Source organism: Takifugu rubripes, chromosome 11 (genome assembly GCF_901000725.2).
Source record: "Takifugu rubripes chromosome 11, fTakRub1.2, whole genome shotgun sequence".
NCBI classification, from domain to species: domain Eukaryota; kingdom Metazoa; phylum Chordata; class Actinopteri; order Tetraodontiformes; family Tetraodontidae; genus Takifugu; species Takifugu rubripes.
In genome coordinates, this window is record NC_042295.1 from 4,411,327 (window position 1) to 4,430,202 (window position 18,876).

General features: G+C 43.5%; 1 protein-coding gene across 4 annotated transcripts; it reads right to left on the reverse strand.

Annotated features, from left to right (window-relative positions):
* Positions 1-254: 254 nt before the first annotated feature.
* brwd1 (bromodomain and WD repeat domain containing 1) lies at positions 255-18,814 on the reverse strand. 4 transcript variants are annotated; one of them, XM_029844241.1, is made up of 45 exons: positions 18,328-18,814; positions 18,151-18,232; positions 17,982-18,040; positions 17,842-17,871; positions 17,593-17,652; positions 16,649-16,799; positions 16,423-16,521; positions 15,531-15,691; positions 13,431-13,652; positions 13,240-13,340; positions 12,459-12,529; positions 12,258-12,358; positions 12,110-12,150; positions 11,932-12,033; positions 11,631-11,784; positions 11,426-11,560; positions 11,198-11,326; positions 9,624-9,772; positions 9,401-9,477; positions 9,137-9,274; positions 8,906-9,068; positions 8,737-8,821; positions 8,490-8,600; positions 8,356-8,414; positions 7,845-8,079; positions 7,644-7,760; positions 7,448-7,555; positions 7,199-7,323; positions 7,046-7,128; positions 6,753-6,864; positions 6,589-6,650; positions 6,336-6,491; positions 6,052-6,172; positions 5,834-5,959; positions 5,687-5,753; positions 5,511-5,561; positions 5,291-5,416; positions 5,062-5,214; positions 4,805-4,965; positions 4,523-4,680; positions 4,197-4,316; positions 4,045-4,089; positions 3,048-3,356; positions 2,662-2,811; positions 255-2,578 (listed from the first exon to the last, which is right to left on the reverse strand). In XM_029844241.1, the coding sequence occupies exons 1-45, from the start codon at positions 18,328-18,330 to the stop codon at positions 1,314-1,316; spliced, it is 6,333 nt and encodes a 2,110-aa protein (XP_029700101.1). In that variant the 5' UTR covers positions 18,331-18,814; the 3' UTR covers positions 255-1,313. The 4 variants fall into 4 exon arrangements, with proteins under 4 accessions (XP_029700101.1, XP_029700100.1, XP_029700102.1 ...); XM_029844240.1 differs by having other exon boundaries at positions 8,490-8,609; XM_029844242.1 differs by lacking the exon at positions 4,045-4,089 and having other exon boundaries at positions 8,490-8,609.
* Between the last annotated feature and the right edge of the window lie 62 nt (positions 18,815-18,876).

Here is an 18,876-nt window from a genome sequence, read left to right on the forward strand (position 1 = left end):
CTTTTCAGCCAATTACTCTGCACTGTCATACTTTCAGCTGTAATGTCAGTGAGGATAATGGACTGGGTGATAGAAGATGCTGTCTGAATTGATCTTTTGTTCAATGCCTTTCTGGCAGCAAAGATGAAACAAAGCTAATAGTTTGAAACATGTTTAGAAACCATAACATTTGTTTTCCGACATGAGGATAGTAACCACCTATCAGCCTGGGAGCTGAGCCAAGTGTCAGTACATAATTTATGAATACAGTCAGATTTGGAGTAGAGCTGGAAATTTTAACTTTATTAACAGGAGAATCATTCATTGCACTCCACAACCACATTGTGTTAATAGTCTCCCTGTGAAATCTGTTATTAAAGGTGTTGTATGAAAAACATGAAGCAAAATTGGATAAAGCAGTTGCATTTAGAAACCTCCCATAAACAAGCTTAAACCATGTATCTGACAACAGGTTTAGGTCAAGTCCAAAAACAAAAAGAAATACTGAGTGGGCATCATAGAATAAAAATGTCTTCCCAATATGAGAAACCACAGTATTTTGCAAGTATCAAGTACTCCGCAAACCAGTACCAATGTGTGACATGGCAAGACGGTACATTTAAGTGTACAAAAAATTAAATAATTTGCAAGTGATTGATTGCCAAACCAATCAGCAGTTCTCAATCATTTACATCTATTCACTAGAATTCAACACAGAAAATAATTTCAGAAAATTAAATGGTACGGATAATTCAATATTTAATTCATCCATTTGGCTCATATCAACTCAGTACAGTCAAGCATTACGTGTGGATCTAAAAAGGAGTGCCGTAGCCAAAGTGTGAATTTAACTACGTCCCAGTCGGTGTCCATGAACATCCGCCGAACAGCAAACTGTCCCTCGCCGTCCTCAATGGCCACCTCCGAGACTACAGTAAACTTAGTTGACCCCTGAGTTTCTAATGCAAAAGTAGTGTATGAAATACCTCATTACAGTGTTATTTTAGTGCAAGCCAGCAATATGCTTTGTTAATCAGAGGTATATTAGATAGCACCCAAGCAGACAAGATTCCTCCAATGGTTATTGTGCTGACTGGATCCAAACCAGCAGTCTGGAAGGTGGTTTTGCTCTATAACCTTGTAAAAACCAGCAGTTCAAATGCTTGAATTTGTATTAACATCTCTAAATGTTTCTTTTTTCATAGAAAATATAAATATCCCTGAATGAAACAGATTCACAGCATTTTCTCTTCAGGACTCCAGTGCTACTACCATAAGGTGGTGGTTTAAGGGTCCAGTTACCATCCCAGTTACCAGTCCAGCCGGCTCATCCTTTACTCGCTGTCATTGTAGATCACCCTCTGCTTCCCTTGGTTACGGGTGGTGATGCGCGTTTTCCGCCGAGGTTTGCTGATCGACTTGTCGCTGTACTCCTCCTCAGAGGAAGATGGGCGGCGGCGCCGTCTCAGCTGTCGGCCGGCAGTCCTGTGTCTGATCCCAGACAGGCTCCTGGTCTTTGGACTGCTGTGGGACCCTGAGCTGTTTTGGCTGGTGGAGGATGAGTGTTCGCTCTCTGAGTCCGAACTGCTGCTGCTGCTGCCACTGCTGCTGCCGCTGCTGCTGCTGCGCTCCTTCCACTTGGCTCTCTTCATGCCGTTCCTCCTGCTCCTCGAAGCTTCAGATTCCTCCTTGCTGGAAGCGGCTGGAGAAGACATGTCCTCCTCCTCAGAGCTACCATCTGTGCGCTCCCGCTTGAGCTGCTTTGAGGTTCTCTTTGTTTTGGGGGATGGCTCTCTCTCCTCACCTTCCTCTTCAGAGTCAGAGGTGTAAATTTGCTTCCTGGTGCTGGAAGAACCTTTGGCCGTCCCAAGTCTCTTCTTCTCCGTTCTTGTTGACACCGAGACTGTTCTGTTGCCGTTTCTGAGTTTTTCCTGACTGGCAGTGGCAGATTCATCCTCAGAGACATAGTTGTCGTCTGTGTAATTCTTTTTTGTGAGTGGTCTGAGGTTCAGCCGGCGGTTCGACGTGCTGTCGGTATTGTCCGACTCCTCGTCTGATGATCCGGTTGAATGTTTCCGCTTTCTCTTGCGCTTGGGTCTGTATTCCTGCTTGACACTTCTTGAGCCAGAGCTATCCTCATGGTGCCGTTTCCTGTTGTTTCTGGTAACCATCTTTGTGTGGACTGCAGAGTCCTCGCTGGACGGATTGCTTTCTCTCTTCTCCGTTTTCTGTCTTCTCTTGGGAGGGCCACCAATTTCTGCACCCTCCATTCTGGTCGCTTTTCGTTGCTCCTGGCTTTTTGACCCTAAAATCTTTCTGTGGGAATCATTGTGGTTGGCTTCTTCCACATTTTTGCCATTTTGATGTGGATGCATTTGAGGTTTGTGGTCTTTGTCCTCTTCATCTGAGCTTGATTTATATTTCGTGTCCTCCTCTTCCTCCTCCTCACTTGTGAGTTTCCTCGTCCTGACCTGACTGACTGCCACGTTCCGTGATGGCTTTTGGAGTTGATCTTCCTCCTCCGCTGCCTCCTCACGCTCAGAGTTACTGTCAGACGACGGATCTTTTACATCGTGTCCATTCACAAGGGGACAGACATCTACAGGACAGACAGGAGGAGAGACAATGATTACAGATACATTCATAACTATGTGGTCCCACCAAAGGTGAGGGATCTCTCACCATTCTCCTTGGTGTTGGCCCGCCTCCGTGTGCCGTGCTGGTTGGACCCCACATCACCATTCTGCTTGTTTTGAGGCGAGGATGCATCGCTGACGTAGGAATGCTCATCAGCCTCTGATTCATCAGTGGAATTCTTTGATTTTTGAGACGCTAAAGAGAGAAAGTTGGGCTTTGCTAAATAAACTGTCATTAAAGTGCAGAACATCAATATGTGACATAACTACTCTCATAAAAATGGCTCCTGACAATTTTGAAATAAAACAGTTTTGTGCTTAAATGAACATCTGGCAAAGTCCCAACAGAATCATGGCTGCTGCTACATCTGGCTGAAACCCACTTCCTGCAGACCTTTAAAAACACCTGGTTGGCAGGTGAGGGTTGTGTACCGTAAGCTGGTGGTCCCTCAGATTCTGAGCTGCTCTGGATCACAGGGGGACGTCTGCTGCTCCTCAGGCGGCCGCTGCTCCTTCGTGGATTATCCTCCTCACAGTCTTCCTCTGACAGAGATGCCTCCAGGAGTTTGATCTTATTCACAGCAGCCCGAGCAGTTCTTCTTTTTAGTGAACGGCGCATGATGTTTTCTTCCTCCTCCCTGTCGAAACTATGAGACGGGGCTCTCTGAGGGTCCCTGTGGCGGCTCCGCCTCCTGTAAGGCAACCTGCTGCTGTGGCCATTCACCTTCTGCTGCCCATCAACTAAATTAAACATACAAAAAGAATGTTTACCATTTTGTTCTGGCTGTTTACATTTGATTAAACAACTCAGATTATATGAGAATTTTCAGCCATATTCTAGGTACAGTGATATCAACGTGCCACAAGGGGGCAGAAAATGACTATACAGTGATCCCTCGTTTATCGCGGGAGTTGCGTCCCAAAAATAACACGCGAAAAGTGAAATCCGTGAAGTAGTCAGCTTCATTTTTTTTATTATTTTACAATGCAATACTGAACTATAACCCAAAATTTGTTTAAAACAATAATTTTAATATAGTAATACAAGGTTGGAAACATTGTCACTCGCGTATTTCACAGTCCCAGCTGTGCCTCTGCGTCCTGACTCCGCTCCGCTGTAGCATCTGTTTCTACTGAAGGCGCAGGAGTCTTTCTCCGAGAGAAGAACATTGTTATGGGTAGTTGTTGGCGCTCTTTCTTTTTCTGAGCAAGAAGATTTTTATAAACGGATATGCCACCTTCGATTATATTTGAGAACTGCAATGAACGACTCGCAAAAAAAATCCGTGAAGCAGCGAAGCCGTGAAAGATGAAACGCGATATAGCGAGGGATCACTGTATTTCCGTTTTATTTTTTTTACTGTGCCTTAGGTTTGTTGAGCAAGAGCTGCCAACTATAAAAATTGAATTTAAATTAAATTACATTCACCTTCAGTGTCAGACTGCTCGTCCTCACTATTGCTGTGCAACACATCTAGAGAAATAACAAGCCTCCAGTTATGTTTTTAATCTACAGATTAAACTAAAACTTTTTAAAAACAATGAGGAAGCTAAAATAAATGAGACAGGAGGATACTTCACCTCTATTCATGTTCTTGCTCCTCTGGCTTCTTGTAATTCTTGTTTTTGGTCTGAGTTGGTGCAGCCTTGAGGAGCCCAGAGGTTTCTCTTCCTCCGAGTCACTCGGCTCACTCTCAGACTCTAAAGATCAACAATAACTGCATCAATATGTACATTCAAACTCAGCAGTACAAATACAATCTCACAGCAATGTACAGATTTACAATGGATGAATTTAAAGATGACAGTAATAAAACAGAAATAAAAATGAAGCCACTGGCTTTGACCCACTTGTCACCCTTCATCAACAAAGCGGTGAGAGGACAGCGGATGTCTGTGTGACCTACCAGGACTTGTTGAAACAGCTTTGGAATCATCTTCTGAGGAGCTGTGACTGGAACTCCTACGATTTCTCCTGCTCCTGTCAGGAAGAGACACTTTGGCTGAGGTAGTATTGGTCACCAATGGTGGCTCCACTGATTCCTGAGTTTTTACAGCTGCTCTCCTTTGAATGGAAAAGAGAAGAAAATCACCTTTTATTCCAGCAAAGTGGCACCATGGTGAACACTATTCAGCTGCAAAGGTTTGAGCCTTTGATTTATGTATAACACTGGACTGAATACACTCACCTTGCTGTCACAGAGGGCTGATTCTGCTGTTGCATTTTCTTGCGAAACCGCTGACTGCGGCGCAGCTTCTCGCTGCTTTTTACGGCAGTTTTATAATCTGATATGATCGTTCTGATTCGCTCCTCAAAGAAGGCAGAGAGCCGCAATGTCATACTGTAAATCTAGAATGAAGGGAAACGAATAAGAATAAACCTTAAATTGAGAAGGACCTCATCTTCCAACAGTCGTTAACATCTTCCGGTTCATTACTCTCCTACCTTGGAGCGCTTGTTGGGCGTGTACGCTCTGGCATTGGCAAATATCAGTCGGGCATCTTTGCACAGTTCCAGAGGGTTTTCATATCTGTCGTCCCACAGAGTTCTTTTCACTGAGCCAAGGTCCATTGGTGTGTCGATAATCTCGTGGTAGTCCTGGACACGCAAACATAACTCAGGCTTTTCTCAAAATAGATCACACTGCTATTGGAAAGAAAAAAAAAAACCTTACTGGATAGTTTTGGAGGTCCACAGGTTCTCTGAAGGGTTGTGAGTCTTCACACTCAAAAATGTAATTGATCAAATTCTTGCACTGGTCCTTCCAGGCATCTCTGTCAGGCACCACTTCCAAAGAGGACTACAAATACCAAGCAAACAAACCTTCATGTAGGAACAATGTTCTGCTCAGTGATTCCATAACTCCTGCTCAAATTTAAGGTTTGAACCTTTACCTGATTGGTTCTGTGTCCCGAAGAAGTCCCTGGTGCCTCAGAATCTTCTTCCTATTGGAGGAGATTAAGTAGACTTATTTGGGCTGGAAATTAGTCTGCAAAACCACTTAAGGAACAATCAAGTAAAGTTGGCTTGAAGTTTGCAATTCAAGGTGAACATTCAGATTCCAACATACCTCCTCATCCCCGTCCATTTCTTCAACAGCATTATAGATTTCCATGATGTCTGTGCAAGATGGATTACTGTGGAAGAAAAAAACAATTCCTGAGGCTCTTAAGGGCAAAAAATACCCCAAAACCACTGCAGAAACAGGGGAACCTACTTGATGAATTTCTGGAGGACATTTGTGATGATTTTTGCAGAGTAGGCAATTTTGCTCCTGGGCTCGTTGAAAATGTGGGCGTTGTGTGCGATATACCTGGCATCCCATATTAATGCTGAGATGCGCCTGGGATTAGCAGAGGTTAGATGTTACACACTCTCACACTCTTCACACATGTCAAGGTGACACAGGAACAACAGCGACTCAGTGTGACTGACCTGTAGAATCTGTGCAAGAGTCGCAGTTTGATGGTATACAAGTCAGTTGGATATGCAATCACAGTGCAATATGTAGGATACTGGACCAAGTCCACAGGACCAGAGAAGGGAGCAGCAATGTCTGCAAAAAAATAGACCAAAGATAATCCGAGTTAGCTTGGCTAAAACTGGGAAATATTTATTACATAGCTCATTTTAATGGCAGTTAGGCTTTACTTTGACAAACTGCACCTTTTGAAAAAGGTGTGAAAAGGGGGATAAATGTTTTGATTCTAAGCACACACCAACAGTGATGAGCTGATCAATGCCAGTGATGATGCGATCACACTCCTCCTCTCTGCTCCTCTCCCCCCACTCTCCAGGCAGAGGCTTGTACATCAACTCGCTCATCTCCTCAGCCGTCACAGGGATGCCGCCTCCCTCCGTCTCTGGTTGTTGGGCTAAAACAAAACATGCTCTTGTTTAACAACAACTGTTACATCCTCCATGAATTGATTGCCCGTATAAAGTTAAGAGCTATTATGACACATTAATCACCCTCATCACAAATGGGCTCCACATCCCAAGGACTCAGCTTCTCAGTTTCTCCATTGTCCCACCTGGAAATGAAGACGAAAATCAGCTTAACTGTGTATGAATGGTGGTGCTGGTTCTGCTAATAAAAGCTTGGTGCTCTTTCATGGCAACATGTCGGTTCCTACCTGACTTTGAAGCACTGAAAGAGACTGTCGGGGTATTCCTGTTGGTAGGGCTCCTGACAGATGATGGTCCCGAACCACCAGGCATCATCGATCACTGAGCGGAACCTGTCACCTGCACCAGAGAAGCTCACCAGTTAGTGTTCTATTTTAAAGCTGTATTACTCACACTTGGATGGAGAGACATGTTTTCTACCACTGATACAAGTCAGATATCTGTGAATTTAGACACATTAAACAGAGATGAAAAATTTCACTGTCTCAAACCAGCTTCAACAGGTCAACCTAAATCTTACTTGGCTGCCAGTTTCTACGGAGAGCCTCGTCATAACTTTGCCTCAACACAAGGAAGTCGATCACGTCAGGCATGTCGTGATACCTGAAGGACAGATAAACTTAAGAAGCATCACTCTACGCCCCCACAGTTACCACAAAAGAAACCTGCTTACTTGACATAAAATGACTTGTCTGTGATTTTGCTGGTGCCATGATCAATCAGAGTCAGTTTCAGGCAGCACAGTGTTGGAGGGCAGAGTTCATATTTGATCCCAGTGATCTTCACAAACTCCTGGTCCTAAAAATGTGATTGTTATTCATTATTAAAATAACGATTAGTCACATGATATGTCATGCTCATTCTGCATAACAGAGTCAAACCTTATAGGTTGCATGACTTTAAAAGGTCATAGTTTTCTTACTCGGAGCTGCATTTTCTTCCATGGCTGCTTCTCCAAATTGATGGAATACAGATCATTTCGGCAGACAGCTTCAACATAAGCCTCGTGTCCTTGGCGAAAGTAGATCACCTGAGCAAAAAAATAATAATTTCAGAGTCACTCCTTTAAATAACGCAGAAGATGCATCAGGTAGCGCAGCTAATTCTGATACACCGACCTCATCCCCCATTTGGGGGACAAACGGAGACTTCCTGGGGATGACGTCAGTGATCCACTGCGAGGGCCTGAACTCACAGGAGACTTCTCTGTTGATCGAAGGTCTGGCTTTTGGGCGCTGATTCAGGAACACCATCAGGTTCATTTAAATCATCACCAACACCAAATCTTATCCTGCTACATTTTAGATCAAACTACTCACCCTGGGAGACTTCTTCTTTGCCTTCTTGGACTTCTTTTTGTCTTTCTTCCTTGGTGGTTCTTCCTCATCACTTCGCTGCTGCTTCTCCTCCTCATCCTCCTCCTCATTTTCATCCTCCTCTTCGTCAGAGCTGACAAGTCTGCGATGCGCCCGTTTACGTAACAACACAGGGGTGGAGGGCTGCAAGTTGATGCCTGCATCTGCTGTCCAGTCAGAATAGTCGCTGGATGTGTGGCTGTCAAAAGCAGACATTTAAATTTTGCATGAAACGGAACATACTGAGAGGAGCTGTATGCTGTTTAAGCACCAGGTAAGGTTTAACTTTGTTACTACATTGTTAAAGACACCTCTGTAATATAAACTTAATGCACTCTACTGTACTGCACTGTTATAGCAGTACTTGCATATTTACAGCTTGTAGTCAGTTTATAATCTCTTTATATGGAGAACTGTTTTAATTAGTATATTGAACAGCTGTTGAATGCTGCACATAGAAATGTGTGAAACATACCTTGAGCTGTCACTTTTCCACTCTTCATCATTGGAATCGCTGCCTTCCATCTCGTTGTCCTGAACAGATTGAAAAGTTGCGTTTGTTAAAAGTCCTCTGCTATATTTAAACAGGCAGAAACAATGAGGTGATACCTCAGAGCTTGTCGTCTCTTCTCCCTCCTCACATGACAGGGACACATATTCCATCAGTTCATTGTGCTCTGGCGTTTGATCTGCAGTGGAAGGCTCCTCATCAGAGTCATCCTGACGGGACAGATGGACCGAATAAACGGTAAAGGGCACAAGCAAATAAAGTCTCCCAACAGAGCAAAATCCTGCAGCGCTTGTGGCTAATATTCCTTTTAAAGACACACGCTGGAACAACTTTTCATAAAGGTACCAGTGTGTAGATAATGCGTCTTCTTCTCGCGTTGAACAGCGCCACCTCATTGTCTCCTCTGGCCATTCGGATGTTCTCCTGGTATCTAAAAACAATTTACATGTTAAAGATTTAAGAAAAACATAATTGAAGCGAAATATCTTGTCTTCATCTGTGAAGACACCGTTACCTGCAGCTGCTGAATGACAGTGCAGGAACCATGACCCTGGGTCTCCATGCTATTTCACAGGAGGGAGCATTCTGCTGCACCTGCCACACACGCTCCACTTGGCTACTGCGGCGCAACCCCACGTACGGAGAGGGCTGCGTGTCTGCTTGATCGTTCACAGAAACTGTAATGGAATGGAAAGTTCAGTAATGGCGCCGGCTGCAAGTGGCAGCTACACCCCAGCATTTGCACCTCTGCGGGGCATTGCCCCAAGCTGGTCTTCCTGCAGACGACGTATGGCCTCGTCCAGAAGGCTGCCTTGCCTCACAGGGGGCTCCTCCTGTTCTGCAGGTCGCTGGCTAATGACCTGCTCCACTACGTCCCCATCAACTGAAGAAGTCAAACAGCAACAAGTGATCAATGGTCACCAGTCTTGCAGCAAGGGAATTAATTCCACATGGCTGCCACCAACTACAGGAGGTTTAATCAAAGCCCAGCTATACCGGCTGTGCTTACCTGTGGCTACGTATCCAAGAGTGGGAACTAAATGCTCATCAGCGATGTTCTCCCGTCCTGGGACAAGACGCTGGTAACTGAAAAATCAAGTCAAGTTATTAAAAACTCAAATTCTCCCCAAATACATTAAACTGAAAACATATGAACCAATGAAAATCAAATAAATTATCTGATTTCAAAGTAAAGGACAGTACTTCATGATAGGAACCAAGTCCTGGCCTACCTTGGAGGATGGGGGTTTCCATCCACATCCACCAAGAAGGGTGGAGGCATGAGATGCGGTGCCTGCTGCGTCTGCTCATCCAACACAAAGCCATTGGCATCACGGATCATTGGTCGGTAGTCTGTGTGGAAGAAAACCTGGTCTGGGATCTGTTGAGATCAGGATGGGGGAAAGTTATGAAACATTAATTTCCAGTCAATTCAGCTTTATTTATATGGATGAATTTGCAGCAGGATGACGACATACAACCATGGACCAATAAGGTGAAAGAAACCCATCAAGGTAATGCATACCTTGTGTATTCAGCTTCTCTAGATATGATGGAGCTGGAGCTCTCAGGACCTTGTAGGTCAGGAGGATTCTAAAATATATTTTGGATTTTATGGGCTGCCAATGAAGAGAAGTCAGCACAGTCATTTGACTTCTCTGGCTATTTCCTATCAAAACTCTGGCTGCAGCATTTCGGATCAGCTGGAGGCTCTGAGTAGTTCAGGCCTGCTGATAACACTGAATCACAACAGTCTGAGTCTAATCTGCTCTTTGGAATGTTGCTCTAATGAAAAAAGGTACTGTTGGAGTCCTTTTTACTTGTGAATTAAAGGCTCGATCCAGGTCAAAGGTCACAGATGAACTAGAGACTACAGAGATGATCCTCCAATGTCACAATGTGATCAGTTGATCTGTTCCTGAGTTCAGGACCAAAGACATCGACATCAGCTTGATACAAGTGATGATGAAATTTGACTTCATCCAAGCCTTTGTTTGTAAGATGAGCCTGGAATTTTGGATCCTCTGATTTCATCCATAAATACAGCCGAGTGTCATCAGCAAAGGTGTGAACATTTATTCCTGCTGCTGAATAATGTTTCCCAAGCAAGTACAAAGAGAACTGGTCCAAGAAGGCAATCCGCCTCACACTGTCCTTGTAATGCTCTGATCAACCGTATCGCAAAGGATGCCAACAGACTCAACAAACTCATTAAAAAGGCAGGGTCTGTTGTTGGCTGTAAACTTGCACGAGGTGGTGAGGGACAAGATGGTGTTGAAATTGTGGACAAGCATGGACAATCCCTCCCACCCCCTCCATAACACAGTGGACAAACTGAGAAGCAGCTTCAGCAACAGACTCCTGCAGCCTCGCTGCTCTAAGGAACGGTACAGGAAGTCATTCCTGCCATCCGCCATCAGACTATATAATTCATTCAAACCCAGTCAATACCAATAATTGTCTAATGTTTATGTTGTAATTTTATTTCTATTTTATTCTATATTCATGTATATATGCTTATAATATGTATACATTATATTTTGTATATATAATATATAAATGCTTATAATATATGCTGTATATATGCTTATAACGTTCTAATCTTGTATTTATTTATTCTTTTTCTATACTTTGTAAATACAAAACCTACACTACAGTTATATTAATCCACTTTAGGCTGCTACTACAATTCAATTTCCCTACGGGGAATCAGAGGCAGCACTGAGGTCCAGCAGAACCAGTATAGAGACCATTCCACTGTCTAAAGCTAAAGTGTGTGTGTGTTCTTATAGATGTTTATCTTTACCTTCTCAAATGGTCTAGAACTGCCAAAACCAAAAATGAGAAGATGTCCATGGGAATCTGTGCAGGCAAAACTTTGGCCATCTGGAGTAAACTTGCAGTCAAAAACAGCTCCATGGCCCTGTCCTTCAATCTGGAAACAACATAGTCCCAATGCAGAAACTTCAAAAGGACCAGAAAGACATTTGGATTGCTGAACCATTTTAGGTCATATTCTCAGCTGTCTGTATACCATGTTAAAGAAGTGCATCACTCTTGTTCCTCGCTGCAAATCCCACATGTACACATTTCCATCATGACCAGCTGACAGCATGATCCTGGAGTCGAAAGGATGTGGCTCCAGGACAAACACCTCAGCCTCGTGGCCCTAAAAAACATTTCCGATGTTAAAATATGTTGCCATTGCTCCACATCCTCCCTTAAAGGTTAATGCATACTTTAAGGATATGTAGCAGCTCTCCTGTGTAGGAGTTCCACACTTTAAGGAGACAGTTGTTGACCGCCGTGACGACCATGCCGTCATGGCGATCCCATGCTACCATGGTCACTTTGGGTTTGGAAAAGCTTTCTTCTTCCACCATGAGTTCAGCACTGACACAGAAAATACAAATAAGAGACAATTAATGCAACACTCGAATCAAGAGTTTTATGATGTGACAGGTCCCAACACGCGAAGACAAATAAAATCCTCCAGACACGTTTTCCTGCACCACACAATGACCAGACAGGAGGTCTTACCCTGGAAGTGTGGCTGACATTTTGAGCAAGACGGACTTCCACTGCTGTCGTTGATGGAGCTTCCAGATTCGAGCCGTTCCATCTTGACTTCCGCTCACAAACCTGAGGCACCATCAGATCACAGTCAGGATGACTACCATGACAACGTTCTGCCCAATAAAGAGTGATTTTACCTCACCTTTCCCCTGAGTGGCAAAACTGGATGCTGTCCACTTTGTCCTATGTATAGAACAGAAGTTTGGAGAGCCGATATTAGACGTTGATGCATAGATAAGCGAGTAACAATGAACCTGGAGCCACCGGAGGGAGTTCTGAGGGGTTCTTACCGTGTGCTCGTGGAGTTCTGAGATCTTCTCTGGACTACCACTTCCCAAATAATATATTCTAATGACATTGTCTGTACTTCCTGTGGCCAAAAACATTCCACCTAGAACATCAACATAATAAAAATAAATGATCATCATTCAGAAATCCATAAGTTATGCAAGAATGGAAAATTTAATGTCATTAAATGTACATCAGTGTACCTGGGCTGAAGGAGGAACACACGGTCTGAACTCCTGGCCTGGGCCGCTCTGTAAACTTGTGTGATTGATCACTATAGATGAAAATCAACACAAATTAAAGGTTATTTACAGAACGAGGAGATAAAATATTACTGACATGCATTAGTGCGTATAACAAGAGTCGGGCCCACATTTATTTTAAATGTTTACTATGTGTTTAAGAACCATATTAAACATCAAATATTTTGATGAAATCCATCCAATTACACCTAAAGGTGAACATTATATACCGTACATAGTGGCCAGCCCTATGATAAAACACTACATTTAAAAGTTTATGTTTTACATCAGGAAGAACTGGAAGTTCTTGGTGTGGGACATTACCGCATTACAGAAAGAGTCACCAAGCATTTCACTGTATTGCATTATCTTAAATGGTTACACATGTATTCAAAGAGAGCAAGCTTAGTTTATCCAGCAAAGTAAAGGCTTTTTCCTTTAGAACAGGTTAATTTAAAGACTGCTTTAGTTTCACATGTCGGGGCAGCCGTAACTATTCAACCCAGTCTGGTTGGTCAACACACACTGCTGTAGGATGGTGGTGGATTTCCATAACAAAGGGTTACGTTTACAGAAGTAAGTGTGGCATCCTCAGCCTGTTTAACTGGAAATCAAATATATATATTTAGATCTTAACAAGCATACAAGTTCTTTTCAAATATGTTACTGCTGCCAATATTGAGGGAGCAAACTTTTTAAACAAAAGCATGAGGAATAAAACTGTGTTCAAAGCACCTCTCACCTAAATTTGATGCTGTCCACATCCCACTGCCAGAAGTGCAAAGTTGCATCAGTTCCAGTGGACAGCATGTAACGTTTCGAGCCCTTGGCAAATGGTGAAAACTGGAAACACAAGGCAGGAAGTGGAATGTTACTTCCTGCTACCCACCAATAAATTATCCTAACTTTGCTGAACATTGATCGAGTCTTTACCTGTAGGGAGGTAATGGATCCGCTGTGCCCCTGCAGCACAGCCACTGGGGCACAGGTACGAAGGCACCACACACGGATGGTCTTGTCACAACTTCCAGCAGCAATTAGTGTATTTTCATAATTAACTGCCAAGTCTGTAATCTCTGCAGTGTGTCCTCGCAATGTGGACAGGAGGCGTCCATTGAATGAAGACCAAATCTTCACCAAACAGTCATCTGAGCCCTGATCAACATAGATAAGACTTAGGTCTCCATCAGCAATGATGCAAATGTATTAGTTACACCTGTTTAATTGCACTGATTTAACTAATTTAAATTTGTAGATGTGGTCAAGTTGGCCTGTTGAAGCTTAAACCAGCATCCGACTGGACAAGGGAGGGAATTTAAGTGACTTTGAAGGTGATCAACTGGGATTTTCACCAACTGCCATCTCCAGGGTGTACATTGTTCCTATATTCCTACTTGCTATTGTAAAACAAGTGACATTCGCCCATTAGCAATCGGGGGCTAATGGGGAGCAAAGATGAGCAATGTCAGGTATTTCAAAAGGTATGATGGATTGTAATTCTTTATTATCAGGGTGTCCAAACAACTCTTTAAGAAGCCTCCAGTTGATCCAAAATGCTGCAGCCAGAGTTCTGACAGGTATTGACAAAAGAGATCACATAACTCCTGTAATGGCGTCGCTTCATTGGCTGCCCGTTAAATTCAGAATAATTTTTAAAACCATTCTTTTGACCTACAAGGTCCTCAGAGGCCTAGCTCCATCCTACCTGGAGGAGCTAGTGATACCTTATCAGCCCAATAGACTGCTCTGCTCTCAGAATGCTGGTCTACTTGTGGTTCCCAGAGTTTCTAGGAGTAGAATGGGGGGCCGAGCATTTAGCTACCAGGCCCCCCTGCTATGGAACCAGCTCCCTGTCCAGGTACGGGAGCCTGACTCCATCGCTACTTTTAAGATCAGACTTAAAACCTACCTCTTTGAAAAAGCTTATTGTTGCTAATTCTGTAGTTCCAGTTACTATTATAGACAGACAAATTATCATACTTAGGGGGTCGTCTAATCGTTAGGTCACATCTCAGCTATGCTGTTATAGGCCAAGGCTGCCGGGGTCCGGAAACATGATCACCGGACAGGCCTCTGTCACCCCACTGGGTCATGGTTTCCTCTCCTCTCCTTTCCTTTCCTCCTCCTCATCAAGCAGACTAGTTATGCTGATTCCTGTGTAGTTTTTCTGCCCCCCCACCCCTCCCCTATTTCTTTACAGGTATCGCCGCCTTCGGAGCTGCATGATGACCTCTGGCCCCGCTGACCCGTTGTATAGTGTATTTTTGTGTGTGTTTCTGTGCTCTGTGCCTCTCCTCTCCCTTTACCCAGCTGGCCATCAATAGGAGGCTCTCCCTACATGAGCCTGGTCCTGCTCAAGGTTTCTTCCTGTTAAAGGGGAGTTTTTCCTTGCCACTCTTGCTTGTCTGGGGTCAGGCCCTGGGATTCTGGAAAGCGCCTTGAAACCATTTTGATTGTATAAGACGCTATATAAATAAAAATTGATTTGATTTGAGATAAAAATAAAGCAGATGGCAAATTATGCTCTGCAAAGCCTTTTCAGAGTTTTAGGTATAAAGCTTGGTTTTTCCTTCTCAAACATAAAGGTACAGAGGCCATAAACATGGTGAAGCTCGTCATGGAGATACATCCCAGCATCATGCTGAAGTGTTAAAAATGATGGGCTTTTTAGCTAAGTATCCCAAATTGTGGACGAAAACTGAAACAGACCAATGATGCTGAAACTGCGTTTCATTTAAAAAACAAACCTGGTCCTCACATTTTCTGGGTTGAGTTCTCACAAGGATATTGATGAGGACATCATCTATGTGTTAGTTGCTTTGCCAGTTTTATGTTGCAACTGTTGTTTTTCAGGGCGATGTTTAAGTGAAATACTCTAGCTTGTACACTGATGGCAGCTAATAAAAATGCAAACTGAGTCAACTGGTGGTAAAATGAGACTTTACCATTAAATTTCTTTGCAAGCACAATTTAATTTAATGATAAACCACAGAAGATATGGTGGGTGGGTGTTTTTTGAGAATTGTCACTTACTGTAAAGATCCTGAGACCAGTGCGATCAAAAGCAATACAGTAAACAGCAGACAGATGACCCAGGACCCTCCTGCGCAGGAACATGCGCGCATAATTGTTGACAGGGTTGATGGAGGTGAAGCGCTGCCCTCCCATTAGCTCCCTCCCACGAAGGACCTTAACTGTTGATAAGAAGTCAATCATGCGGGTGAAGTGATGTAAATTACAAGGTTGTTACAAGCCCAAGAACAACAGGACATTATCAGGAGTAACATTCTCATTACAGACCGAACAAGAAGAAGTTAAATACAGCATACTGCTATATACTATCAGCAAAACAGAAATAACTAGTTTCAGCTCTCCTCCCGTGTGGACCATTTCATTGCCAATATCAGTGCAAGTCAGCTTTAAGAAAGATGAAAAACACCAGCTCCAATTCAAACATTATCAGTAAACACCAACAATAACAGCTGGTCTGAAATCTGAAACATCTGGCCTTTATGTGTTGCTATGGGAAACACAATGGCTGAGAAAGTAGAGCAAATCTTACACTTCTCCCTTTCCCTAACTTGTCTCTTCACTAAAACAGAACAAATGCAGATGCATTTCTTTGCATTCACTCTAACTCATTGGGGGAATATGGGGAACAGATATGAAGTCTTTCTTCAGAACAGACAAAAATAAGTTATTGTAAGCAATAAATTATTGCGGAATGGGGAACAAATAGCAAAATGCAGGAAATGCAAAACTTATGAAGAAAAATAAAATTAAACGCAGAGCTACAGAGTAATCGAGAGCATAAATCCTTCTAAAGGCCAACTTGATGGTCAACACACCAGCAGCCAGCCTGCAAACACGTGCACAGCCTCCACTTTTCATTCAGGGAAAGAAACATGAAAGAGACAGAACCTACCGAGGTGCAGAGTTCTCTTGCAGTTTAAAGGCCTCTCTGGTGGTCTGCCCCAGTGAAGGGCTGCATATGATGAAGCTGGCAACTGTGAGCTTTCAGAGTCTGAAATACACAAAAGCATTTAAGAATTTACTGACAATACAGGGGGAAAAGCAAAGGTTTTGATCTGGAAGAAACTTTACTGTTTTCTTTTTTCTCTAGTGTGTATTTAAAAAACAGCTAAAGGCACCTTTTATGGTCCTGAGCGCTGACTGTTTTCCAGTACCCAGGAGGGTTTGTACGCCAGAGACGCACGATGGCACCGCTTTGTCGAGAATTGGTCCAATCTGCATGCATATCCGCAGCAAATGTTCTGGTGTAATGTGTCTGTTAGCTGCAACCTGGCAAGGTGAACAAGGACAAGGCTGAATTGCTACAGCACACTACACCAAACATGTCAATGGCCACACAAACAGGGTTTATTGTCAAAACAGATCAGAAAATATGACTTTGCACTTTCAGACACCAGACTAGGCAATCAAATATCAGACCAATTGTGTGTTGAGGCTTTTTTTTTTTTTATTAAATTTAAACATCTACAGGGACATGGAGTACCTAAAATATAAATACAACAATCACTTCAGAAAAAAACACCACAAACAACCCACACTTTTGTGTCTCATATTTTGTCCGGTCTTCTGGAAACTGCAGACAGCCAACAAACTTCTATGAGAATAATATCTGGCAGGACAGTTCGTGGTTTTAATCGCTGCTCAACACCAGATCCGGGGGCGTGGTCTAATATGTAAATCATTGGAACGGACCAATCGCAGCTCAGGTCATACGCAAAGCGACGCAGAGACAACGATCCTCGGCCTGTGATTGGCCAGCGGAGCCGCCTCAACCGAGCAAAAGCAGAACTACCCACCCTATCTGTAGCTGAAAAAGTCCTGGATAAATATATTAAACCCTCTACCCTGACATATTCTCGACTGTTACACCGAAAACAATTTTGGAAAGAATTCGAGAGGACAAAGTTGCGACTTCATACACCTAAAATCTGCTCTAAAAACCCCACAGTCGCGAGGCAAGGAAAAGAACAAAGAACGTAAACAAGCACCGAGCATGGCCAGAGTCCCTGTCACAAGACAATAACAACAGGCGATGGGTACGCAGATCATTCATTAGGCTTACCACGTCTTCATATGTTCTCTGGTGTTCATTTCCCAGCCAGTCCAATCTTCTCGGTAAGAGCTGCAGAGAAGAAGAATAGAGGTGAAAAACTCGCGGAATGTAAAAGAAAAAGCCGACTGATGTCAAACGAGAAGGACAGATGCAGTTAAAAGTCGAGCGAGTGAAACAAGTTTGATCCTCGGAGTCGGTCAACACTCGTAGCAGCTAGCATAGCAGTGGGACAGCAAGAGTGCTGGCGACAATACACACCTGATGTTCCTCTAGTTCACTGATCAGGACCTGCAGGACACAGTCAGGCACATTAAAAGGCATCCAACAACTCTGTCATTCAGCAGCACCAAACTATTTTCAAATACAACAAACTCGTCCGGGAAGACGTGCCAGCTCACCTCAGCGGCTCTCCGACACGGACCAGTCGTTAGAAAACGTGATATCAAGTAATAAAGCTCTGAAACACAAGCACGGGGACGTTAGCAGTGAGAAAAGCAGTGGGCAAATCAATCGGCGACAACGATACTGGACCAAATTTCAGCTATCGGTGGGCTTTACTTAGCTTACCCGACTCAACGAGCGAAATATTCCGATTTTTTGCCATTGAATCGTCCGTGGTTTGGAGAGGTGACTTGTAAGGCAACTTTGCCTAGTGAGAAAAGGTATATTTATTTAATTTCAGTACACAGCACTGACCCCTCTCCACGGTAGCTCCCGCTTTCTCTTTAGCCTATTTGCAGTCACCATGGGAAGGATGAGGCCTTAACGAGAGCGCTGACTTCCGGCTCCACGGCGCCTCACAGGAAAAGGGGGGTTGGGAGGAGCAACAAAGACAGGCGACTACAGCGACGCTTTTACCCGAATGCAGCCGCTCTTTCACGCTTTATCAAAGGGAATTAGTCCAGGGAAGGAGATGTCTGCTCAAGCATAAACCCAATAAAACGCGACTGAATGCGATGAAACAATTGAGCTCACCTTCTACACTAGCTTAATTTCAACCCTACCTGCCTCGTACAAAAAACAGCCATAAAGGCTAATGTGACTCCAGATCAAAGACATGAAAGGCAAATTTTTGATTTCTTTCCTGGGTGGGGGAGAACAGCTGAAAAAACCCGATGGTCCACGTTTGTCTACAATAAGTTGGCAGTGAGAGGTTTCACTTCTCATCCAGGCTTCTTTATTTCAATCCTTCCTATGAACTGTGACAAATTTACCTATTCAAAATATGCTCTTATGACAAAGTGGCACTGAGAGATGTAATGAGCAGGAACAAGTGTTCTTCATGATACAGAG